The sequence below is a fragment of the Piliocolobus tephrosceles genome, chromosome 18 (assembly GCF_002776525.5).
Source record: "Piliocolobus tephrosceles isolate RC106 chromosome 18, ASM277652v3, whole genome shotgun sequence".
In the NCBI taxonomy this organism is placed as follows: domain Eukaryota; kingdom Metazoa; phylum Chordata; class Mammalia; order Primates; family Cercopithecidae; genus Piliocolobus; species Piliocolobus tephrosceles.
This window is the reverse complement of record NC_045451.1, coordinates 21,023,720-21,050,233: the sequence shown is the minus strand read 5'-3', so window position 1 is coordinate 21,050,233 and position 26,514 is coordinate 21,023,720. Positions and strand designations below refer to the sequence as shown.

General features: G+C 47.3%; 1 protein-coding gene across 1 annotated transcript in view; it reads right to left on the bottom strand.

The window, feature by feature from the left end:
- ALPK2 (alpha kinase 2) overlaps positions 1 to 26,514 on the bottom strand; it is a 133,376-nt gene that overhangs the window by 9,458 nt on the left and 97,404 nt on the right. Inside the window, exons 9-12 of the mRNA XM_023218343.2 lie at positions 26,171 to 26,445; positions 24,293 to 24,381; positions 13,220 to 13,437; positions 7,579 to 7,627 (exon numbers count right to left, since the gene is read on the bottom strand). Of these exons, the coding sequence (XP_023074111.2) occupies positions 7,579 to 7,627; positions 13,220 to 13,437; positions 24,293 to 24,381; positions 26,171 to 26,445 (631 nt within the window). The remainder of the gene's footprint in view (positions 1 to 7,578; positions 7,628 to 13,219; positions 13,438 to 24,292; positions 24,382 to 26,170; positions 26,446 to 26,514) is intronic.

Here is a 26,514-nt window from a genome sequence, read left to right as displayed (position 1 = left end):
GCCAAGCAACTGCTTGGAGGGCCCCATCTCCCTCTGAACAAAGTCTAGCCCCTCCCCTTGTTTCCCGGCACTCTCTGCCCTTCTTGTCCAGTGCTATGGCTGCTCCCTCAGTCCTCAGTTGAAGCCACAGTCCCAGCTACCCCAACAGAAACCAAGTCCTGGCCCTATCTTCCCTCATAGCCTCCCTGGCTGGAAAAAAATAAAAAGCAGAATACAAAAAGTTCCCTCCTTCTGCAGAAAAATGAGAGGGAGAGGACAGAAGTGCCCCACCTTCAATGAGTCTGGTCTCTGTGTCAGATGGCAACATATTCTAGAATCCCTGTACATTTGCAGTTTCTACTCTCATTGCTTTTGATGGCACCCTCAACCAGGAGGTTCTGTGAGACAGGAGTCCCGAAGAAGAGAGCTCAGAGAGGAGCCCAGGGGAGGGGGAGAAGCACTCATCTACTATGCCTCCGTTTTTGAGGTCATGTGAGTCCCATCTCCATGAATATGCAGGAAGCACACAGTCCATTCCTTAGTATCTGAATTGCAAACTGGAGTTGAAGACAAAGAACCCAGGAGGGGCGCTGTAGGTAGACATTCACCAAATAAGCAACCTGAGATTCACCCACTGTCCTAAGCCCCAGAGCTCTAATTCCCAAAGGACTGTGCTGGTTTTATCTGCAAATGGGAGTGAAACCACCTTTGCAGAAATTATAACTCAGAAAATTGTGACAGTGAAAGAGATCTGACCTAACCAACTCCTTCTTGCTTCTAACCTCCAAGCTGTCCTTGTTCTTTCCTGGGCAGAGGCTAAACTAACTTTGGGAGGAACTTAGTTTATAGTTCAACTTTGAAACAAAGACCGTAACAGCCCTTTCCCAAAACAAATTCCCTTCTTGCTTGGGAACTAGACTACCTTTGCAGGACTAACAAATTAGCCACAAGATTAGAAATTACGGTTTAAGAGTCATGCATCTGGAGGCTACAAGGTTCTAGACCTCCCCAGTTGCTCCTAAGGATGACATCACCATTGTAAAATCTAAGCTTGGAGCTTGAGATGTTTTTCAGACCCTGCCCTTGATGGATCAACTGGCGCCTCCCTGATCAATAAACTGGCTCATGTAGTCATGTGGCCCCCACCCAGGAACTGACTCAGCCCAAGACAACAGCTTCGACTCCCTATGATTTCATCTTTGACCTGACCAATCAGCACTACCCCTACTTCCTGACCACCAACCCCCAAATTTTCAGGGAGACTGATTTGAGTAATAATAAAACTCCAGTCTCCCATACACCTGGCTCTATGTGAATTAAACTCTTTCTCTGTTGCAATTCCCATCTTGATAAATCGGCCACGTCCTGTCTAGGCATACAGGCAAGGAGAACCCGGAGGGCGGTTACGGGAGGCTCTGCAGGGCCACAGGGCAGGCAGTTGAGGTGAGGGAGAAGTGCGCCAGCATTCCCACTAGGTACAGGCTGTTTGAGAATTCACCATTCGGAGGAGCAGCTGGGCTGACGCCCTGGGTGGAGGTGAGGGTGGGTAGAGGCAAAGCCACATTTCCAGTGTGCTCCAAGTTGCACAGTGAGGGCTGCAGGGTCTTCCATATTGACAAGCTCTGAATCCTCACGAGGGGTGCCCACCACTCTGGAACATCACTCCGCAGTTCGTTCCTCACTCTTTTCCCACAGGCTCCTTTCCCTCTGCCTTCAATCAGGCAGGGTCTCTTTAGACACACACACACACACAAACACACACACACACACAGGCAGATACACAAAGACACAGACACAGATATACACAGAGACACACACACACACAAAGGCAGACACACAAAGACACGCACACAGACACATATACGCACACACACACATTCCCCACACCTCCTTTTCTAGCTACCTTCTAGACTTTTCCTTGTCTTTTGTCGACAAACTTGTTGAGTTGCTGGCATCTTAGCAGCACATTCCCTCTCTGATCTGTCACCAGGCTCCCACCTGGTGACACCGCATTGGCTTAGACCTTCCTGAAGGCAGTGATAACTCTTTTCTTGTCTATTCTGGTCTTCACCCTGTCCTGTCCGCTCAGGCTTTGTCACCCCTGACCCTCTCGGCCATCCCTGCACCTGCCTCGTGCCTCTGTCTCCCTCCTACTGGCCACCAGTCTGTCTTGCAGGGGTGATCTCGAATCTACCAGGCTTCTCTAGACATTCTCTCTGTTCAGATTCATCTCTGAAGCTGGATGACAGGCAATGCAGCACCTGTCCCTGAGTCCTCAGGTCCTGGGAATGGACTGGGCAGGGGGACAACTAGGGAATAGGGTCAGGAGTGGGAGGAACCCGTAGCTCCCAATTCCAGACACTTCAACAGAACTGTCCTTTGTAAGACTTCTGGGCAGAGGCCAGGAGACTGCTGTGCTAGTCCCTCCATGGAGGGGGAGTGTCCCTGCTGGCTCTGTTGGGCCTGAGAGACTCCCCTACACACTGAGAGCACTGCTTATAGTAGGATCTGCCTTGCCAACAACTGCAAAACTCACCACTGTTCCCTTCAGACTTCCCTTCAGCCTCCAGACTTCCTTAATGGCAAAGACTGGCCGCATAAATCAGCCAGCGGGCCAGTCGGTCCTACTACAGAATAGCCTGACCCAATGAAGATGGGATGCAGGCGGCCTTCCAGGACAGGTGACCATGGGGCAGGCGGGGAGAGGAACTATCTGGGGCATAAAATTGCCTTTCTCAAGCCGACAGGCCTGTAAGACTGGTCTGCTGACGCCTGGCATTGGGGACTCGGCTGAAATGTTTGGTGTTCTACAGTGACAAGGCCCTGCTATGACATACTTAAAAGGCCTCAGGAATTCTGTTCCAAAGTCCCTTTGTTTCCTCTCCTGGCAGACTCATGCATTGCTTTAAATACTCTGCCTAGAGTCACCACTCATGCACATAAGCCTATTCTTGGGGCGTGTTTCTTCGGATTAGATTGTTTCTTCCCACCTCCAGCTTTGTTTTGGCTCTTCCTCTCCAGGTACGGCGGTGTCTCGGCCTTGTGACTGGGCAAAGCATCCCAGGTGGCTGCCGTCCCCTCCACCTGCTTGTGGGCATTGAGGGCAGAGCCTCTCTTTTGGAACTCAGCTTGACCGAGTGTGGGAGTCTATTTTGATCTTTTCTCTTTTTCATGGCCAGGATCAGAGCTAGGCACGCAGACGCCAGTGGAGCCTGCTTTCTCAAGGCAACTCTCTTCCTGCTACATGAACGAATCATCCAGGCTTCTGTTCAGGGTCTCGGGAATTTGGCTTCCATGTCAGGGATGCCTGACACATGACCCTCATCCTTAAGCCTCATCGTTCCTTCTTCCAAGGGTGGAAAGATGCAAGGCTGGCTGGCAGCCACTCTGAGAGGTGCCCTTTATGGCTGTCTATATTAATCTTATTTTGGTCCAATGCTTACCGCCAGGGAAGAAATCTGCTAATGGTATTTTTCTTTGTTTTATTTCAATCTGGCAACTGGAACTTGGCTTTTTGGGGGAGACTACAAAGGGCAAAGTATTGGTTCTGGTGCCCTCTGGTGGTTGAATTGCAATCTCGTCGCCTGCCCCAGGAACTCCCCCACTGGCTAGAGAGAAGCATGAGTTTGCAGGTCGGCTCCGCTGCCTGGGTGGCTTTAGATCGGTCTGGAGTTGGTTAGGTTACGTTTCCAAATCTCCAGTTATAAAATTAGGCACTTTTTCCTTGTGTAATTTCCGATCAGAAATTTGTTCAATGGTCCAGTTAGTATCTTGGTCTATCTAGAAAATGGATTACTGGACGTCAAGACAGTCTTACTTGCCATATTTTGTAATCTGAAATTTTTGTACCCAACATTTGCCAAAAGATTGAGGTGGCTGAGGTACAGAGGATGTGTTTCCAGACATATTTATATCTCTGGCTCCCAAGAGAAATAGGACATACTCCTGTTGTAAGGAACATACAACAAAGTAAAGTTGAATTAAAATGAGTAAGTCATGACAATTCTCTATTTTATTTGATGAGATTAAGACTAATTACTCCCGAAATAGGACCATAACCTTTGACTTCATTGAACAAGAGAGCGAAACAGGTTGCATGACTGGGGTGTCAGCTGCCAAATATATGGTCCTGATTGAGACATATGGGAATATTTTTTTTTAATGACACACAGAGCACTGCTTCTTATGATGGTGCTATTCCCCCAGCTGAGCCCTGCCAGGTACCAGCTCCCCCATAGAACTTGCGACTGTCCCTTTGTATCATGAATGAACTAAGCTCACGCACAGTTGCTTGCTAAGAATCAAGAGAACTTCCTCAATCAACCCTTATTCTTCCATCTTCTCTCCTGCTCTCTGCAGTCTGCGATGCTCGCCTTCCTTTCTTCCCCTGGCTCATTTGCCTCCCACCTGGACTTTCCCGTCTGCAAAGTGTCGTTGAACTTGAGCCCTTTCCAAGTCTGTTCTCATGATTTAGCTCCCTTTTGCAGCTTTGACATTCACTGGAGAACTTTTTCAATTGTGCCTCGGCCTCCCAGCATTGAGGATCTGCCCTTCACTTTGGGGTGCTGATTTCAAGCAGGAAAGATTTCGTGTCTCCTGCCTGCAAGCAGGCTGGCCCATGCCCCATGCCTCCTCACCTGTGAAGTGAGGAGGTTAGACTTGATCACTGGTTTCCACTCCAGAGGGGTTCCCAGGATGTCTCTCAACCACCCCTTATGCTCTGTTTGGAGAAGTTTTCCCTTTTCATCAGTTTTTCAAACTGTGATTCTAAGATATATTTCTTTTGGGAAAAAAAAAACAAAAACAAAAACCTGTGGCTTAAAAGGTAAAGTTTAAAGAAAAGTTTTTAAAAAACAAAAGAAAAGAAGATCTAATATCCTTGCCAAAGCTCTCAAACACTTCAGAATCTCCTCCTCTCCCAGCTCCTGCTTCCTGGCCTCTCCTTGGGTGGGAAGGCAATAAGTAAGTAATACTTTATAGACAGCATTCTGCACTGGGCTCCAGCCATCATCGCTTCTAATGGGTCTTGGGCAGCTGTCCCAGGCCAGATAAGTCATATTAAAGCTGAGAACAAAACCAAAGGATTGGATTTCGTTTTCAATCAGGAGAAAAAAAAATATACCATTTGAAGCTCCCAGTTGGTCTGGGTTCCTGGAAGCTGTTGACTTGCTTTTAAAAGATGTCTTAAATAATCACGACCACCTTCCTTTTTGAAACTTCTTGGACAGGTCTCTTCGTTGTTTTGGTAGAGAGTTGTTCTAAATAACAGCATGAAATTTGCCCACTCTAGTGTCAGGCTAAGACATGAAGAGGGAAGGGAAACTCATATTTTTCTAGCTCACTTCCAGTTTCAGGGGCTAGGTGTAGATTAACTGGCAGAATACTCAGGGCAAGCCCGAGTGTCCCGATGCTGTACATCACTGCCTTTAAGAACTTAGTCACATGCCCACAGTCACACAGCTGGTATGACGAGAAGCCAGGATCCAAATTAGGGCTGGCTGATGCTTGTATCTGCAAGGTTCTGCAGAGCACATGGAGCCTGGAAAGGAAGGCTCCATTTGGAAAATCCTTCTGGGGTCCAGAAGCCTCCATAAATAGGGCACCATATAATTTATCTTTTAAATGGGTACACTTGTTCAGGATAAATGCTACAGTGTATGGGATGGGAGGACCTCAGGCATAAAATGGTACCATCACGGGGAAACTGGGATAGACGTTCATCCCCCTCATCAGGTAGGCTAGGCACATTCCTACGATGCCAAGAAGCAAGGCTACTATCAGGAGAAACAGAAGCAGCAGCATCACAGTACAAACTGGGTCTCGCTCTAAATCCCTCGTTCCTTCCTCCCCACTTCATCATAACCCCTCCTAACGCGCTCTCTTCACAAGCCCAAGGACACGCCCAATTCCCTGAAGTGTATGCCAGCCAGGTCTCCAGTGAGCATGGGGGAGAAGCCTGGAGACAATTCCAACATAAAACTTCATCATCACTGAGCCACCCCAGGGAAAAGGTCCAAACCGCATCCTGGTTCTAAAACCCAACTGGAAGCTTTGTGCCATCAGCGAGAACTTCATGAATCAGACTTACTGACCTGGAGGTTAAAAGAAAGAGCGATCCCCTTCCTACTTTTTCAGATCCCTCTACTTCTCTCTGTCCTTTATTGAAGCTGAAAATTAGCATATTTGTTGGATCGTGGCTGACACTGATGGTCTGAAGTAACCAGAAAGCTCCCATGGATAAGTTGTTCTCAGCCTTGGGAAAGTAAGCTGGATTCATCCCACCACTTTATTTTCTGTGTTTCTGATGCTTTGACATCTTGGGCCTTACTGGCCCTGGAGAGACTCTGCTCCTCTCAGGGCTGCCATATTCCTAGAGATAGTAAATGATCACCTTCCAGAGAGCCTTTCATATATATGCAAATCAACCAATCCAGAGCCACACCCCTAATACCTCCTCTGTGGACTCTCATACGGGGGCCACTATCCACCTGCCCTAATCACCCCAGTGCAGGTACCAGACACTAGGGCCAGTCCTGTGTCCTAGAGACTGCTGGAAAATGTCAAATTAGCCAATCCCAGGCCTGTTTATCCTCCCTCACCTATTCCTTCCTGAATAAACCATAATATTTTTGCCTGCGTTTTCCCCTCACTTCCTCTACCTCCCAACCGGCCCTGGTGCTTCCCAGCATGGCCCCTGGTGGCGTAGTGCCCCCTCTTGGGAGCTGTAAGTAACAAACTAGCTTTTCAATGGCAACTGTCTCCTGATCTGTCTCCTGATACTAATAAAACCTACATTTTGAAATGGAAGCCATCCCTTCCAAAAGTCATGAGCACTCTTTTCCTCCCCCTTACAGACGGTCTCAGTACATAGGAAGAGCAGGAGCGGGCAAAGGCGACGGCAGTTCCAACACGGAATTGCATCTTCACCAAGAACCACGAATGGCTGGCTTTCTCCTCACTGGCAGCCAGGTAAAGAAGTGGGAAGGGGCAGTTTGTTAAAAAGACGCCCCAGTAAAATGTGATCATAGCATATCTTCTGTGTGTGCCTCACACTAAGCAAAGCACCACTCTATATTAGAAAAATAAAGCCATCATCAAAAACAAGTAACTAATCACAGCTCTGCCAGAGACATTGCCTCCTATGATTATCATCATGGGGGTCTGTGAGCTGCCTAAAGTCCTTTTTGGGGAAAAATTAATTTGAAATATGCAAATTGAATTCACTGCATTCAATTGCAAAAAAATATTTTTCAAAGAAGCTTTTAATAGTGAAGATATTAAATGTAAAAGAATGGAATATTCCAGTTAAAAGGCATCCAAATAATGCCAGCATTTTCTCCCCATGGTACTCCTACTCTTGAAATGTGTCTGCAAGAGTTCTCATTTGTTTCAAAGTTAAGAAACAAACGTGCTCCCCTGTGACAACAAAGTCCATAAATATTTTATGTAAGTGAGAGAAATGAATTCATCCCAAGAACATTTGTCATCCGCAGTTAGGTCAAGAAATTCACTTTGCCCACCTCAGCCTGACAGTGTCTGCCTGGAAGGTGTCTGTAAGCCCAGTGTTAAATGACGCACACTCCAGGTTTTCCTACTCACCCTTTAGCCAGCGTTGCTATGCCAACGTCAGTTAGCTTCATTCCTACACCTACAGGAAGAGAAAACAAAGATGGGAGTTTATGTTACTCAGGGTCCCTCAGAAAGATGGGCCTCTAGCCCAGGGAAGGGGTAATGACAGCTCCTCCTCCTTCCCCTTCCGGTACAAACACCTGAGGCCTCTTTCAAATATGCATCCAGCTTTAGGCAGGGACCAAGGGGAAGGCAGCAGTTAGGGGGACTCAAGTCTCATGTGAGCAGACAACCCAAGCCATCTCAGCTCCAGAGATGAAGTCCTCTGCCTGCCTGGCCCACCCACCCCATGACAAGGAGGGAGCTGGCCACTCTGAAAAAATCTGAGGCCTAATGCTTGCCCCATAAGCTCTCTCCCCAGAAATACTCTGACTTCGGCTTAGGTCTGGCTCCCCATTCTTCAATGAAAGTGGAAACCCTTACATGGTGGAAAGAAGAGTAGGCACGGCCCGGGATGGTCAATGCCAATAGCAAGAGGGTTTGACATGGTTTGGCCATGTCCCCACCCAAACCTCATCTTGAATGTAGCTCCCACAATTCCCAGGTGTGGTGAGAGGGACCCGGTGGGAGATAAATGAATCATGGGGCGGTTTCCCCCATACTGTTCTCATGGTAGTGAATAAGTCTCAGGAGGTCTGATGATTTCATAAGGGGCTTCCCCTTTTCCCTTGGCTCTCGTTGTGTCTCTGGCCTGCCGCAGTGTAAGACGTGCCTTCCGCCTTCCACCATGAGTGTGAGGCCTCCCCAGCCACGTGCAACTATCAGTCCATGAACCTCTTTTTCTTTATAAATTACCCAGTCTTGGGTATGTCTTTATCAGCAGTGTTAAAATGAACTAACACAGGGCTCAAGGGGCATGTGTTTAGTTGAAAGTCAAACTTCAGACGCGTGATTTCTCATTTCCATAAAGATCGTTTTTCAATCCAGGACTGAAGGTTTTCTGGGTGGTCAGTGTTAGGCCCCGGGAAACAATCTTGAATTCTATGTAGACGCTGAACCAATGGCCTGGGGAAGCAGACATTTGGAACATGTGGTCCTTGGGCTCATCCTAAATGCCACCCGCTAAACCATGGTGGGGGTAGGTGGGGGATACCAAAACCAAAACAATAGAGCAGCTACCTGAGCTTCCCACTCTGGTCCAGCAAAGAGCAACAGGCACCCATCGCAAGCATATGGAAGCCTTTTTCGCATCTGCCTTTCCAGCAGGAGGGGTAGGGAGGGTAGCTAGGGAGCCAGGGAGGCAAAGGGAATAGACTATCCCGCTGTTTTCCACCGTGAGGAACGACAAGAGCTGCCATCCCCGTCTGTAGTGGAAAGAGCCACTCTCTCTCCCTCTACCCGCAGCCTCAGCCTGCGTCCTGAACCTCTCCCAGGTCTAGGGGAAAGTAAAGCACTTCCCTGATGCCCAGAGTGTGGATTCCCTCTTGGCCTTTCGAGAATCTCCATGCCCTGACCATGTACCAATTCCACTCCTGTCTCCCTAGAGCGAGGCTATGGGCACTTGCTCCAATGCAGTGGACCTCTGCCAGGACCTCACCCATGCAATCTAGTGATGACATTTTATCCCAGGGCCCATAGTGCCACCCCACCAGTGCGTCTGCACCTGCTAGATGCCTGGGTCCTGCCTCCCGTGCTCTTGTCCCTGCGTCTTGGGCCCCATGGGCCAGACTGTGAGCACTGGCATTCCCCACCTCCAGCAAGTGACTTGCCCATGGAGGGCCCTGGCAGCCTAGAAACCAGTTTGGGCTGTGGAAAGAAAAAAAACTCAGCACCCCGCTAAAGCCAGCCATGAGGATCAGATCTGCTGGCCACCTACTCCATGGTTCTCCACCCATGTGGAGTGCTGCTTCTGAGGCCCAGGAAAAGACAGCTAAAGGGTTAATGCTCTGATTGAGCGGTATCCGCTGGGAGCATGGCAGAAACACAGGACACATTGGGATTCAGGCTGGTTAGTCAGACAGAAGACATGAGGCCTGCTTTTCTGCAGTGCACCTGTGAGCTAAATTAGACATGGCACTTTGGGAGAACCAGTGACCATTTTAAAAGTCTCTTTTGCAGTTGGTAACTAATTCATCTCATTCTTTCAAAGCTGCTAATAACTCAAACATATGTAGAAATGGTTCACATAGTTTTTATTACAGGGACTATGCTTTGAAAACAAAAAAACAAAAAAACACCAAATTGCAAAAGCTCTCGCTGGACATCTTATTTCATGGAAAATTGTATTTTTAAATTACAGTTCTAAGCCACATGGAAATCCAATTTGAAAAAGTCATTTGGCAAAAGGTCCTTGAACTTGGAGAATTGCTTTCCCTTGTTTCCCACAATTACCAGCTGTCACTTACAGTTTAGAAAGACAGAATATAATTTTTAAAAGAAAACTTCCCTCTCTCAGTTTAATTATTTGCCTGCAATTCTGTCAAGATTATTAAGAACCTCTAGAGGCTAAAGTTAAATCCTGGTGTGCAGCTATCAAGCTGAGTTGGAGATAACAGTAATCTACAGGTTGTTTCTAATAGAAGAAAGGAAATGAACAGCATTAGAAGTTCATTCTCCAGAATTCGAGGCCTTGAGTTTTTTTGGGTGACAGCTTGTTAGAAAACCTGGTAGTCTCACCAGTATGCAGGTCTCAGGTCCAAATCACAGGCTCATCTTTTACCCCACAAACCTGGCACAATCTTCTAAACAAGCAAATGCAGCCGGGAAGAGTTAACTTTTAAAAGTCCAAAAAGGTGATGATAGAATTTGGGTTTAATTCTCATTCCAATGTCTCTGTAAAATTATAAAAAGTGGAGTTTCCTTAGAGAATAAATGTGCTGTCTCATGCCACAATGACATTGACAGTAAAAATATTTTTTGTCCATCAATAGAGAGTAAATAAACACCATTACTTAACCGCCACACCACCATGTTAAACCACGCACATCATTTACAGAGAGATGTGATATTCCATTACTGTTGTTTACTAGTACCTGGAAGTGGAACTAACTGTGCACGGAGCCCTGGCTGCTGCTTCTCAGCAGAAGAGCTATATTTAATACAAAATTAATCCCCAAGGAGAAAAGATGGGGGACAGCAGCAATTGCACAGCCAGAGTCTAAACAGAGCAAACAGCTGTCTGTGAAGACCATATATTTTGTGTGTGTGTGTGGCAGCAGTCTCTTCAAAGAGCGAAGTCTGACTTACATTTGCAGATTGGCTTCATCTGCAAGGCAGTAATGTTGCATTTCCCAGCTGGCCTGCAAGGAGTCCTTCTAAGGGCTTAGGAGGAAGAACAGTACACATACCAGAGCCTTCTTACATCAGGAGAGACTTGGAAAGGTCTGGAAGTAAATATCTTGCAAATTTGCTAAATTGTTATTTGTGGAAAGAACTTGGAATTCAGAGTCAGAAAATGCGGGTTGGAGTCTCGGACCCCCTACTTACTAGCTGAGTGACAGCAGACAATTAAATCACGGTCTCCAGGCCTCAGTTTTCTCATCTGTAAAATGGGGATCATAATATCTTCTCTGCAGGGTTATTATGAAGATTAAGTAAAAATAATAGAAAAAAATGAATGGATACAAAAACTGATGAAATCCAAGTAAAGTTTTTAGTGTAGTTGATTATATTCTGCCAGTGTCCATCTCTTGGTTTTGATAATATACTAATGTGAGATGTCACCATTAGGTGAAGCTGGGTGAAGCGTACATGTGAACCACTCCATATATTTTTGCAAATTCTTGCGAGTCTATAATTATTTCAAAATAAAGGCTAGGGCACAGTGGCTCATACCTGTAATCCTAGCACTTTGGGAGGCCGAGGCAGGAAGATCACCTGAGTCTAGGAGTTCAAGACCAGCCTGAGCAACAAAGTGAAACCCCATCTCCACACACACACACACGAAAGAAAGAATTAGCCAGGTGTGATGGCACACTCTTGTGGTCCCAGCTACATGGTAGGATGAGGCAGGAGGATCACTTGAGTCCAGGAGATTGAGGCTGCAGTGAGCTGTGTTTGCACCACTGCACTCCAGCATGGGTGACAGAGTGACACCCTGTCTCACACAAATTTTTTAAAATGAGTTAAAAAAATAGGAACCATTTATTATGTGGCAATGCTGCAATTAGTGGTTTACTATCTCATTTAATTCTCAAAACAACCCTGTGTGGAGGTTACTGAAGCAGGGAGAAAGGTAATTTGCCCACAGGCTACCAGGTTGGAAGTGACAGTGCAGGGAACAGAATCCCAAGGTGGTCTTGCTCTTCAACACCATGTAATAGCTAGAGCTTGAGATCCTCATCTGGGATAATGTCTGACATTTGGTAGATAGACAATAATACAGTTCAGATTTTCTTAATAGCAAACGGAAATAGGGAACCTCTTGCGGCAGAAGCTGCTGGTGCCTTACCTATTGCCCTCACCCTAACCACTTCTGTGCACCTGGTTCCACTTCTCAGTGCCACACCAGCATTTCTCTGCCTAAGAACTTTCTCTGATCATGTTTTTTATCCAGCTTAGCTTGCCCATGTAGGCAGGTGACAGGTGCAGGGGAAGTAATGCCCCCACCCGGAGCAGCCGCCAGCTGGTGATCCTGGTAGCTGGTGCATACATACCCCGGCTCCCTCACTGAGAAGTGTGCTCTGCAGGGCTCCCCCCAGATGTCAGCGCCAGCACCCATGGCAGTCACTGGCTAATAATAACATACTCCACCAGCCTCCTTTCCTTCCCCAGTTGCACTTCCCTACTCCTCTATTGGCGTTTCCTGGGATCCCCTCTCAAATAAGCCATTTGTACATGAGTACCTGTCTCAGGTCTGTCTTAGGAGAAGCCTAATGATGACATCTCCATCCCACAGAAGAAATGGTATTCCTCAACAGTTGTGTATATATTGAAAACATGCTATACATTCAGCAGAGGAGCTTAAAATCTAAAGCATTCTAAAGACTCCTTTGTCTATTGAGAATGGAATACTACATTTTAATTTATCTTATGGTAGATCTGGATTTGGGTATATATTGCTGAGTCTAGGCCTATTGAGGATATAACAGTAAAGCCACTCTCTGGTTACCTGTTGTAATGGGAAGGCATTACTGGCATGAATTATTAAAATGAAATGTACTCCAGGCACAGTGGCTCATGCCTGTAATCCCAACACTTTTGGAGGCCAGTGTGGGATGATCGCTAGAGCCCAGTAGTTTGAGACCAGCTTGGTCCAGGACCCTGTCTCTGCAAAAAAAAAATTTTTTAATTAGCCAAGTGTGGTGGAATGCATGTGCAGTCTCAGCTACTCTAGAGGCTGAGGCGGGAGGAATACTTGAGCCCAGGAGTTCAAAGCTGCAGTAAGCTATGATCATGCCACTGTACTCCAGCCTCGGTGACAGAGTGAGACCCTGTCCCCCCAAAAAATTTTTTTAAATAAAAATAAAATGAAATGGCCAGTTGGCTGGTCATTTCAGGCTCTGTTATGGAATCTCATTTCTGATGAGGCATCAGTAACACCTTCTGCAGGCAAAGGTGTTTAAAGATACTCAGCAGGCCTATCCTTCCTCTCCTTCCCCTCCTTCTCCATCCACAGGAAAGTCTGTGGCCCACAGCATCCCTGGAGCCCAGGCTAAGCTGCTCTCCTCACCCTGCATGTCCGTCACCAGGAGGCAGCCACTTGTTTTCTGGTACACCCAGTGCTGGAAGGTGCAACACTTCTGACCAGCTTCTGATTCTCTTCTCAAGAAGTTTATTTCTTTCCCATCCCTGATGGAATACTTCACAAATTCTCCAATCAGCTCCTCCTCCACTGTAGCATACGGGATATTGTTCTCAGGCCGATGGATGAGAAAAATAGGAATGATCCTGGCAGGGAAGAGAACACAGGCACACATCAAGGTCTCCACGGGAAAGAGAGGCTCCTGCAGCACTCTTCCCTCACCTGGAGCAGCAGGGAGTGTAGAATTTGTCCCCAACTCTGCTAGGTTTAGACTACAAATCCATCCAATGACTTTTCAATGGGTAAGATATGTTTCTGTGTTTTATTTGTCATTATAAATTCCTCCTTGGGAGGGGGGTTAATTGCTCATGTAGAAATGAATGTCTTCATTGTAGTCATATCTTAATGACCCATCAGTCAATGACTGTAATCTATCTACCAATTCATCCATTCATCTACTCACGCACCCATCCATTTGTCCATCCATTCATCCTTCCTTCTACTCACCCTCCTCTTTCCCTCCCTCCATCCGTTCCTTCATTCCATCTATCCTTCCTTCCTTTCATCCATCCAATCCATCCATCCGTCCATCCGTCCATCCATCCATCCACCCACCCATTGATCCTTCTTTCCTCTCATTCAGTCAACCAATATTTATTCAGTGGCCTGTATGTGTCAGATGCTCTTCCAGATGCTATTCCTCAAAACAGCAGTAAAGAAAACAGAGTCTGTGTTCTCAGAGCTCTCACCTTTAAATGAAGGAGACTGACAATAAACAAGTAAATGCATGGTGCTAAGTGCTAAGTGGGAAAACCCAGCAGTGAAGAGGAGACAGGGGCATGCAGTGGAGTGGGCAGCTGTCTTATGTAGGGAGGTCAGAGCAGCCCTTGTCCATGGATAAAGAACATTTGAGCAGAGGCCTATAGGAAGTGAGGGGAGCCATGAGGACATCGACGGTAGAACATTCCAGGTTGAAGGCACCCCAAGGAGAAATGCTTAGGGCAGGAGCACTCCTGGTGTGCGGCAGGAGTGCAGGGAGCCAAGGAGATTGGCAGAAGTTGGGGGAGGCAGAGGGGACAGGAAATCAGGCCTTGGGGGACCTCGGAGGCCATTTGGAAAACTTTCCTCTTTGTACTGAGTTGGATGAGAAGCCACTGGAGGATTTGGGGCAAGGGAGGGACACGAAGAGATTTCTGAATGACAAAGATCACTGCTTCTCTGTGGAGAATAGGCCAGGGGTGGGGCAGGGAGACTGGGGCCAGGTAATGATGTCCAGGGAGCTGGAGAGGTGATCAGATATGGGATGGAGTTTCCAGCATTATCCATTTGCTGTCACATCATCCTACATGATGATTTCCTACCTGTCCCTCTCTCTTAAAAGCACATACACCTCCTCCCCTAACCACACTCTCATCTTCCTGTTTCAGTGTGAAAACTGAAGGTTTAGGGGAACCTCTAAGTGCTGCCATGAGCACATCCATATTCTCTCACCTCCCAGTCTGTGCCCACGCACTGCGCCCTCTTCCTACACGATGCGCCATCCCTGCTCCATCCTGAACTATCTCCTCTACAGGTGCCCTGGTCCCCACCCCTCTCAAATCCTCCAGGTATTGCTCCAGCAGTTTTCCCTCTCTCTCCTGCATCAATATTCCCTCTACAGAATCATTTCCAAGAGCCTAGCGGCACTCTGTGATAACTACACAGCATGGCGACCCCAGAGCCCACCCCAAATACTGACTCACATTTGACATCAAAACTCAAATCTGCTGTAGACTCGCTGTCTCCAGTCCCTCCCATCCCATTCCCTCTTGAACATCTGAAAGAGGCTTTCCCTCAAAAGAAGCCTCTGTCAAGGACAGTGTGACCATCATGCTGCTAAGTCCAGTGCTCTCTTCTCGGCACCTACCCCTTTTGCTCTCAGCAGCTCTGGGCACAGTGGATCTCTCACTTCTTTCTGATACGCCTTTCCCTGGCTTCCTCATGGTTTTTCTCTGCCTCACTGGCTACCTCTTCTCTGTCTCCTTTGCGAGTTCCTCATCCTCTCCTCAATCTTTAGACTCTGGAGGGCCCTGGAACACCTCTTTTCTCTCTGCCCACAATCCCTAGCGACTTCCTTGCTTTAAATACCATTCAGATGCTGATGACTTCCACATTTATGTCCCCAGTCCAGCCCTGTCCCTGAGTTCCCTGCCCACCATCTCCACGTGATGTCTCATGGGCATCTCAAATTTAACATGGCATTGGCCACACATGGCCATAAAGATGGCAACAGTAGACACCGGGGATTCCAAAAGAGGGGAGGGAGGGGGGAGGGTAAGGTTGAAAAACTACCTATTGGGTGCCATGTTCACTACTTGGGTGATGGGTTTAGTTAAAGCCCAAACCTCAGCATCACACAATACAGCCACGTAACACGCCTGCACATAGACCCCATGAATCTAAAACACATAGACCCCATGAATCTAAAAAAAAAAAGGAAAAATAAAGAAAAATAAAAAGCACCCACAATAAAAACATTTAAATGATATTTTAAAATTTACCATGGCAGAAACTGAAGAGCTCATTTGCCCCCATCCCCCACATCTGCCTCTTCTCAGTGACTGGCAGCTTGTGAAAACGGAAACAATCAATTCATTCAACAAACATCCACTGAATAGCTGTGTCAGAATCCCAAAGACTCACCAGGAGGGCAGAGCTGACTAAGACACAGTCCCTGCCTTCCAGGGGCAGCTGTGGGGGAAGGTGCATGGAGAAGCAAAGCCCAGCACATAGTAAATGCTCCTGGTTCAAAATAAGTGTTTGGCAAAATATGAATGAATGAATTAATGTTTATATATGTATGTATAATAGTTATATATGTTTCTCAATTTCAGCACTATTGACATCTGGACAGAGAGTTCTCCGTGGGGGTGGCAGGTGGCTGTCCTGTGCAAGTAGCCTGTTCAGCAGCCTCCCTGGCTTCTACTTCCCAGATGCCAGTAGTTCTTCCCGGATCCTGACCATCAAAAGTGTCTCCACAACCATCACTGTCCCCTGGGGGTTGTGAACCACTGACAGAGAATCTGATCTTACAAATTTGTAAGTAGCCAAAGAAGTGATCGCCTAGTTTAACGTTGATAACGTAGATACCACTTTCAAGGGCCTAAAATAGAAACACTGATGGCGGGCCATAAAGGCAAGAGGAAAACGTGAGATGCTGACTTTTGATGTTCATTAATCTTTTTTAAGTACAAAATGTTTGTCAAATGAGTAAATGAACAAATATACCGTTAAGTGTCTAATGTAGGCCCCTAACTATATGTTTAACAAATCAGAAAATCGACTTTTGGGAGGGACCAAGTGATCAGAGAGAAATGGCGACGGGGCAGCTATAACAGAGACCTACGCATGCAAAGATGTGATCAGCTGTCCTAGGGTGGGGATGGAGCAAAACCCCACAAAGAGCCCTTAAATGAAAATGCCTCAAAAATGGCATGGGCTTTGAATCAGGATCTTTAAAGGTAATTGTATAGAATAATCGCATCTAACACAGTGGCCACATACAACGTCAGGAAAAGTTGTGGGGGCAGCAGAGATGGGTGAGCTCCTCTGCTGCCCATGTAGTTCCTTTCTCCCTTGAACGGCACTAGTGAAGACCTGGTCACTTCTCTCTCAGAGAAAACGTGGGCCTCTAGACCCCGTCTCCCAGTGGAATGAACATGTAAGGCTTGCCTTTCACAATAGGAAGGAAAGCTTGGGCTGGGACCTCCGGTTCTGTGATTGTCACTCAGGAAACCACCTTTGCAAAGACTATAACCATGAAAAAATTATGACAGTGAAAATGATTGAACTGACTCCATTTTCCCTTTAAACTTCAAGCTGCCCCTGTTCATTCCTAGGCAGAGGCCAAAGTAACTTTGGGAGGAATTTAGTTTATAGTTTAACAAACAAAGATGGTAACAGCCCCTCTCCAAAATAAACCGCCTCCTTGCTTGGGGACCAGACCACCTTTGTAAAACCAACAACTTAGTCACAAGATTAGAAATTATGGCTCAGGTGTCATGCAGCCAGGGGTCACAATATTCCTAACCTCCCCAGTTGCTCCCATAAATAACATTACTAGTATAAATCCTAAGACTAGTGTTTGAGGTATTTTTTAGACCCTGTATTCTGATGGATCAGCTGGCACCACCCAGATTGGTCAACTGGCTCATCTGGTCTTGTGGCCTTCACCCAGGAATGGACTCAATGCAAGAGGACAACTTAGTATCCCTGATTCCATCCCTGACCCAACTCCAATCCCTATTTCCTAGCCCCCGGAATTCCAAACTCTCAAAAAAACAAACAAACAAACCCTAGCCTCCAAATTTCCAGGGAGTTTGATTTGAGTAATAATAAAACTCCAGTCTCCCATTTAGCCAGTTCTATCAGAGGCATGTAAACCAGACCAACTCCATCTTGAATAGGGGCTGGGTAAAATAAGGCTGAAACCTACTGGGCTGCATTCCCAGATGGTTAAGGCATTCTAAGTCACAGGATGAGATAGGAGGTTGGCACAGGATACAGGTCATAAAGACCTTGCCGATAAAACAGGCTGCAGTAAAGAAGCTGGCTAAATCTCACCCAAACCAAGATGGATATGAGAATGACTTCTGGCCTTCCTCACTGCCACAGTCCCACCAGCGCCATGACAGTTTACAAATGCCATGGCAATGTCAGGAAGTTGCCCTATATGGTCTAAAAAGGGGAGGCATGAATAATCCACCCCTTGTTTAGCATATCATCAAGAAATAACCATAAAAATGGGCAACCAGCAGCCCTTGGGGCTACTCTGTCTATGGAGTAGCCGTTCTTTTATTCTTCTACTTTCCTAATAAACAGGCTTTCAATATACTCTGTGGACTTGCCCTGTATTATTTCTTGCATGAGATCCAAGAATCCTCTCTTGGGGTCTGGATTGGGACCCCTTTCTGATAACAGTTCTATGTATAATAAACTCTTTTTTGCAATTTCCCCGTCTTGATAAGTCAGCTCTGTCTGGGCAGTGGGCAAGGTGAACCCATCCAGTGGTTATACGCACACACCAGCTGGGGCACAGGTCCTGCCCTGCTCACTTGCTCTTGCCTCCGTGTGAGCTGGGAGTGTTCTCCCAGAGCAATGCCCTGAGCTTCTCCACCCAGGCTGTGCCTTCTCCCAGGAAGAAAGCTGAAGGCTCTATGTGGCTATTAACTTGAGCCAAAGGTGGTTGGAAAAACATTATTTTTTATTAAAACAAATATAGTCATAGAGGAAGGAGGACATAACATTCAATAGAATTTAAAAGCTATAAAATATTACATTTCAAAGAAATTACACCTGCGGGCCAGCTGCTTGGACGAAGCCCCCAGACCCTTTGACGGGCACACAGGTATCCTCCTCTGCCATTTAGGAGCATTTCCTGGAAACTGAGAATCCCCCTCACTTCACGAAGAGGACACAGAGGCTTGCTCACCAGCAGAATCTGAGCCAGAACAGTGTCCTTCTGGAGCCCCAGCCCTGGACACAAGGCAGTAAGCCCCTCTAATAGCAGCGTACCCTGATTACTACGTTCCAGAGTCATTTGAGGCATTCTTTCTAATTTTAAGATAGAAGCTCTTTGTGTCTTGTTAAAGAAATTTCAAATTTCAGCCAGATGGGAGTGGGCACATTAGGGCAGTGGACCTTCCCCACAGCCCTGAAATCAGTGCAGCCGCCAAGCCACCCTCTGTCGTGCTTTGTCACTTCTGCAGGATCCAGGGCACCCTGGTTCCCTCCTAAGGACTGACCCCCTGTGGCTACTGACCCTTCTGCCAACAGAAGGAAGGGTTCATGGTTTGCCTGGGCTCTTATTAATTCTGCATCCCTGGTGGGGGAAAAAAAAAAAAAAAACAGAAACCAGGGCTGGGCATTATTCAGGATCTTAATTAGGCCTGGCCTCTGCCCAGCAGGATGCCATTTGCATAGACAATGTGACTGCATTGATATTCATGAATTCAAAAACAGAAGCTGCCCAAATAAGGAGTGTTTTCTCTCCGAGATCTCACATGCTCCATTAAAATAGGCTTCTCCAGGTCCGCTTCATTGCCTGGAAATAAACATGGGGGTGGCCCCCGGGGCTGTCGGTCTAGGGGACAGGACTCCTGGCCCTCTCTCTAGATGTGCAGGCTTTCAGAGAAGGCTGGTAATATACAGGGTCAGCTCTGTGTGCGTGTGTTGTGTGTATGTGTTGTGCGTGTGGTTTGTGGTTGTGTGTGTGTGTGATATATGTATGTATGTGTGGTATGTGTGTGGTATGTTTGTGTGGTGTGTATGTGTGTGTTTATTGTATGTGTGTGAGGTGTCTGTGTTATGTGGTGTGCGTGGTGTGTGTTGTGGTGTGGTGAGTGGGGGTGTGTGTGGTGTGGTGTGTGTATGGGGTGTGTGTATGTGTGTGTGTATGTGCGTATGTGGTGTGCGTATGAGTGTGGTATGTTGTATGTGTGGTATGTGTGGGGTGTGTAATGCATATGTGTGTGTTGTATGTGTGGTATATGTGTGGTGTGTATGTTGTATGTATGGTGTGTGTGTGTGTTGTATGTGTGGTATGTGGTGCGTGTTGTGTTTATGTGGGGGGTGTGTGTGGTGTGTGGTTTGTGTGTGGTGTGTTTGTGCGTATGGTGAGTGTTGTGTGTTGGTGTGTGGTGTGTGTGGTATGTGTGTTGTATGTGTGGTGTGTGTGTTTGCATGTAATATGTGTGGTGTGTATGTATGGTGTGGGGGGTGTGGCGTGTGTGGGGGGTGTGTTTGCAGTGTGTTTGTGTTGTGGTGGGTGTGTTTGTGTGTACGGTGAGTGTTGTTTGTGTGGTGTGTGCGTGTGTGTTTGTGTGTATGGTGAGTGTTGTTTGTGTGTGTGTGGGGGGGGTGTTTTCTGGCTGTAGAGTCCTCTGATTTAGGTTCCATAAACCTGGAGTCTGGGCCAGAGGCCCTTCTGAGGCCCCTTACCCCTCCCATGTACCTGTTTGGATGAAGGGAGGCAAGATGGTGCACTTCCGGGTTCTTCATTCCCCCCCCCCCAACTTTTCCCACGCGCGAAAATGCAGCCAGCGCCCAGGAAGGTGCAGATCAACTGGGCATGCGCCAGGTGACGTCAATCCGAAGAGACCAAGATTTACCTGGTCGCACCTGCAGAACGCCCCCTGATACGCCCGTGCCCCGCCTATTGCCCTCCCACTCCTAGAAAAGCCACTCTTGGCCAGTGAGCCGCACTGCTGTCGGGATGTCGGGACTGTGGGAAGTCCGTCGGAGAGCCCCACGGGGGGACTCTGCCGGCCTCCTTCGCCGGAGGCCGACAGACTTCTCCCCCACACCTTAGGTGACCAAAAATAAACGTGCAGTTTTGCTCCTACCCTTGCCTAGTCGCTGGTTCTTCTGTGCCCGCTCGGCTGGTCTTAGAAAAAACAAGTCAGATGGTGCCGAAGACCCGGGAGGAGACCCCTCCTCAGGCCTCTAGGGGTTGAGGAACCTCCTCCTGCTCCCACACCGCAGACGGACCAGGACCTGAGACCTGCTTCCCTCACTCTCACGGCCTCTCTGGGGTAAGTGCCCTTGTCTCCTCTTTACCTCCCTCGGCCAAAATCCTGCGCAGGTCCGAGGTCCATTTTGAGCCACCAAGTGGCTCGGGAGACGCGTTCAGGACGGAGACGTCCGCCTGAAGGTAATCTCCACTTTGGCTCCATGAGCCTCCAGTCTGTCTCTGCTGGTTCCAAAGGACGCTTTGAAGCCAGGCAGAGATCCACTTCCATTTCCATTGTGTCCATTGTGTAACTAAAGAGGAAACAAACGGGAAACCCCCCAGTCCAAATTTCCAAAGAGCACCCCCTTAGGGTGCCTCCTAGCCAATTTGAAAACCTTACAGCTTGAACAAGACCTTAGGAGGAAGCGGTTAATTTTCCTTTCCACTGTGGCGTGATCGACCTCAGCAATTTCTGCCAGCGGCTAGGCAAGTGGTCCAAAATTAATTACATACAAGGCTTTTGGGCCTTAAGCTCTCGTCCCTATACTCCTCCTTCTCTGCATCCCCTCCCTTCCTGCCCAGACTCCTCCTCCCTCCATCCAGACTCCTCCTTCCTCCTCCTTATCTACTAGTAATCCACTCGGTCCCATGCTTCCTTCCAGGCCCCCAACTGGCTGTCTTGAGTCCCCTATCTCTGCCCACACCCTCCTACAGTGTTAGCACCTTTGTGAGAGGTGGCTGGGGCTGAGGGGGTAGTCAGAGTACATGTCCCTTTTTCATTGGCCGATCTTTCCAAAATTGAGAAGCGTTTAGGTGATTTCTCAGCTAATCCTACCATATACATAAAGGAATTTAGACACCTTTGTCAGGCGTATGACTTAACTTGGCATAACCTCCAGGTTATCCTAACCTCTACCCTAAACTGACTGAGGTTCTAACCCAATATACCCGGTTAGATCCAGCCTCCCCCACAGGGGCCACCATTTTGGTGTCTTATTTCATTTCTCAATCAGCTCCTGACTTTCGTAAAAAACTTCAAAAGGTAGAGGATGGTCTTCAGACACCAATACAAGACCTAGTTAAATTAGCCTTTAAGGTCTATAACTCCAGAGAGGAGATGGCAGGCTCGCCTCAAACAGAAGTTACAGCTCCTAGCAGCGGCTTTACAGCCCAGTTGTAACCCCAGGCCAGAGAGCACATACTCCGCAGACTCCAAGGCTACAAAAGGAGCCTGCCTGCTATAAGTGCGGCAAGGCAGGACACTATGCCAACAGGTGTCCGCAAGGTCCCCGAGCCCCAACGCAGCCTTGCTATAAGTGCAAGGCATCAGGACATTAGGCCAGTGAATGTCCTAACCCTCGTCCACCAGCAACCCCCCTGCCCTGCTTGCCAGCAGGGAAGAAACTGGAAGTCTGATTGCCCCACCCTGAGAACAGGTGCTGCGTCTCCACGTGACCCCCTTTCCCAGGATCCTGGGAGCTCCTTCCAGCTCCTACATCTGGACGATGACAACTGAAGGTGCCGAGACTCGGGGACCCCCATCACCTTCGCCGAGCCGCGGGTAACTCTCCTGGTAGCGGGTAAGACAATTAATTTTTTAATCGACAGCGAGGCTACCTATTCTGTTTTGCCGTCCTTCTCTGGACCTAGCCTTCCATCCAATATCTCTGTAGTAGGAGTAAGTGGAAAGCCATCCACTCCACGAAAAACTCCACTCCTTAATTGCTGCCTGGCCAACAACTACTTTGCACATTCGTTCCTCATTCCCAGCTAAAAAGGGCCCCTACCGAAAGCAATCAGTGGAAATCAGTTTGGCTTTCCCCGACTCGCCTCAAACTTACTAAATTTTCTTAACTATCTCATACTCCCCAACCTTGCCAGGACCTTCCTTCTGGGTCATTCATGTGATCACAAACTCTCCCCTTGTAAGGAATGGAAAAATGGTTTAGACAGAAAAATGTCCTAACCTATCTTTAAGGCAGTGGCCTCTTTACCATGATGCTAATGCAGCAAATGAATCAGCCTCCTGATCCTTCACTTGCATGAGCCCTTTCCAAGTCCCTAGATTAATCCTGATATTTATAATTTTGTGTTCTTTTCTTTAAAAAGGGCCCAAATTTGCCAGGCATGGTGGCTCATGCCTATAACACCAGCACTCTGGGAGGCCGAGGCAGGAAGATCACTTGAGGCCAGGAATTGTAGGCGGCCAGCCTGGGCAATATACAGAGACCCTGTCTGTACAAGAAAAATGCTTTTAATTAGCCAGGTGTGGTGGTGGGCACCTGTAGTCCCAGCTACTTGGGAGGCTGGATCGCTTGAGCCCGGGAGGTCAAGGCTGCAGTGAGCTGTGATTGCACCACTGCCCTCCAGCCTGGACAACAGAGGGAGACCCTGTCTCTTAAAAAAAATAAAAAAGAAAGAAAGAAAAGAAAGGAAAGAAAGAAGCCCGAATTGCATAAGAGTCAAGCCACACAAAACTTGGGTCTGTCCCTGTTGGAGGGCACTGTGCTTCTGTGTGTGGTAGGGTTGACTTGTGGGTTAAATCTTTTCTTTTTTGAAGAAAACTTAAGAAGACAGAGACTGGGAAAAGCGGGGCTTGGGGGAAAAAGGAGCCAGTTTCCATATCGTGAAAGCTTAACTCAGTCCAGATGGCTGTCTGTATAATTAACAGAAAAGCAATTGTAAGTGTGTACTGAAGTGTGTTAAGCATTTCTTGAGAAAGAGCAGAAAGTGTTATGCTTTACACGTGGTCTTTCAAACGTACCACCTAAGGGAAACGATTTTTCCCATTTTGGGAGTTAACAGGGGCAATGCAGACAAGAATTTCTTCCTTCTTGCTTCTCCCAGTTTTTACTGATAGGTAAAAAGTTCCAACATGCACTAGCTAAGCCCTTTTCCTGTCTATTTAAGCATGCAAATACGATCTCAACCAGGCAAACAGTGCCACAAACACAAGCTCCAGTCTCCCCAAAATTTGCTTGGGCCAGTAAATATTTAGGCAAAGAGTAGATAAAAATGGGTGTGATTTGTCTCTGGAGGATTCCAGGAAGTGGGTACTATGTTACTATGTTTCAGATCACCCAATCCACTCTTCCGTAATACATCGCCGTATTTTATTTTCATCATGGGACTAATTGCCTTGTGATATCTCTTGTTCTGTTGTATTTGTTTATTGTTTAGACAATGTAATAGCTATGAGAGTAGATATGCTTTCTTTTCTATTTAACATGGTAGATTCATGTATTGGATGGATTAATCCATACACCCATCCATCCATTCATTTATTTAAAGAATATTTATCTTCTTAAATATTAAATATAATGTTATTATATTATATAATATTAAATATCCTACCCAGCAAGGTGTAGGATAGCAGCCATGTGAGCCCTCATGGAGCTTGCAGACTGAGAGACCAGCTGAAACACTTGCCCTACTGTTCCTTCTCACTCTCTCATCCCTCCCAGTCCCCAGTGAGTCAGGAGTGTGACACAAGGCAGGGTAAATACACTTACTCAGGCACTTCTCCAAAGCCTTCCAGAGGCTGTGCTTCAGCAGCGTAGATCTTGGCATAATATCTGGCAGTATTTTGAACATAGCATTCCTATATCACCGAAATACATAGAGAGCCCCAGTGACTACAGGAAATTCAGACAGCATTGCCCAGTAAGACTATTCAGGAGATTTCCCAGTAAGGTAAAGCCAATGAACTGACCCTGGTTGGGGTCGCAAAGGCAACAATTATTAGAACCTAGAGTTGGCCACTTACAGAGGAGCTCTGAGACCTGAAGAAACTGTCCCGGTGGAGGTCAAGTGGTCTCCGGGACCAGGTGTCCCTGAACTATAAAATTTCTCGAGCCAGCATGGGTGAAATTCACCCCAGAACTAAGGGGATTGGCCCCTCATCACGTCATCGGGTGGCACTTGGGGCACTACTGGGTTTCCTGTGAGATCTGCCATTGCAATCCCTTTCCAAAGGTGTAATTGAAGTAGTCAATAATGAACAGCACGACAAGATTTCTGCCTTAGGAAAAGCTAAGTGGATTCTGCATCCTACGCTGTGGGGCTTTTCTGAGCGAGAATCCAGATGCTGGGAGATCTTCCAAGACTGTGTCATATTTGAGATAGAGGGACTACTCAGAGAGAAAAGAAAAAAGAGGGGTGGATTGGGAGGAGAAAGGAATACAATGGACAGAATCCTATATTCAGAGAGCAGAGCTGCCTTCAGAAGCACGGAGTCCCACGTGACATTGCTGTAGGATCACGATGCTTAGTGCTTGGCTGTACCTGAGAGATTCATCTGAGTTTAACCTATGGATTTTAATATTTTAAATGGTTTTAATTGTTTAAAATGTTTATGGTTCACATAGCTTGTGAAAGACCCAACTTTCACAATTTCACAGTGAAATGTGTGGACCAGGTGTGGTGGTGGTTCATGCCTGTAACCTCAGCACTTTGGGAAGCAGAGGCAGGAGGATCACTTGGAGCCCTCTAGGAGGTTAAGACCAGCCTGGGCAACATAGGGAGACCCTGTCTCTGAAAATAAATAAATAAATAAAAGTTAGCTGGGCATGATGGCATGCGCCCATAGTCCTAGGGGACTACTTAGGAGGCTGAGGCAGGAGGGTTGCTTAAGGCCAGGAGGTCAAGGCTGCTGTGGAGCCATGATCATGCCACTGCACTCCAGCCTGGGGGACAGAGTGAGAGCCTGTCTCAAAAAGCAAAAAAAAAAAAAAAGAGGGAGTGAAATATATGGACCAAATATGTGGAAAGGAAGAGGAAGGATTGAGAGAAGCTAAGGCTCTCCTGCCCTCTCCTCTCGCCTTAAGTTCTATGATTCGATAACACAGAGAAATGAGAACTCAGCTAGGGACTTGTGTCCGTCTCTCTTCCTATTTTATACGCTAACATTAAACCAAACTCAGGAAGGCAGAAAACAAGATCAATGCTGACTCTTCTGGATATACCCCACCCCTCTCCCTCTCCACAAACAAACCCAAACAAAACACTCCAGCAACTAGTGCTGATGTTATCTGTTCCTGGGGACCCAGGCATCTAGTGTAGATTAGAACCCCCACTTTCCATATCATCCTAGGTCCAAGTAGATTCAACCCCCCAGGGATCTCATAGGGCTTCTTAGAAACAAAATCAGTTACATCTCAGGTTAGAACTGGTGAAGTGTCTCCAGGCATTGGCTGAGTCCCCAGTAGCTGGCATAAGGCCAAGACATTACTCCTGAGAACTAAGATTGAACTTAGATTGAATTGAAACCCCCAAAGAGGAAAAACACCCTTTTGAAGACACTCCCATCAATCCTGAGTCTGATTTTCATCTCGTCTTATCGTGGGTGGCTCTCACACCAGAAGCGACAGCCTTTGGGCAGATGGACCCACCTGGGCGGCGAGCTTGTAGTTCCTTTGGATGAGCTCATCATTATTTCTGGTCCCATAGGCAACGGCATTGTGCACCTTAAGCACACAGGCGTGGCCAGGTTTGAAGACGGGCGTGAGGCCGTGCATCACTGTGCTGCGGAAGGCTTTGCGGTGAACCCCTTCTCCAAAGTGCAGCTCCTCCGTGGCGATCTGACCACGCAGGCGGCCCCCAAAGTAGCTGTCATGGAGGAAGTCTTCTTTGAAGATGAGTTGGCTGAATTCAATCTCTTCGCATCCTGAAACACAGCACAGCTTGGGTTGGAAAGAATACCTCCCAGTCCTGCTCCTTAGCTAATTCCACATGG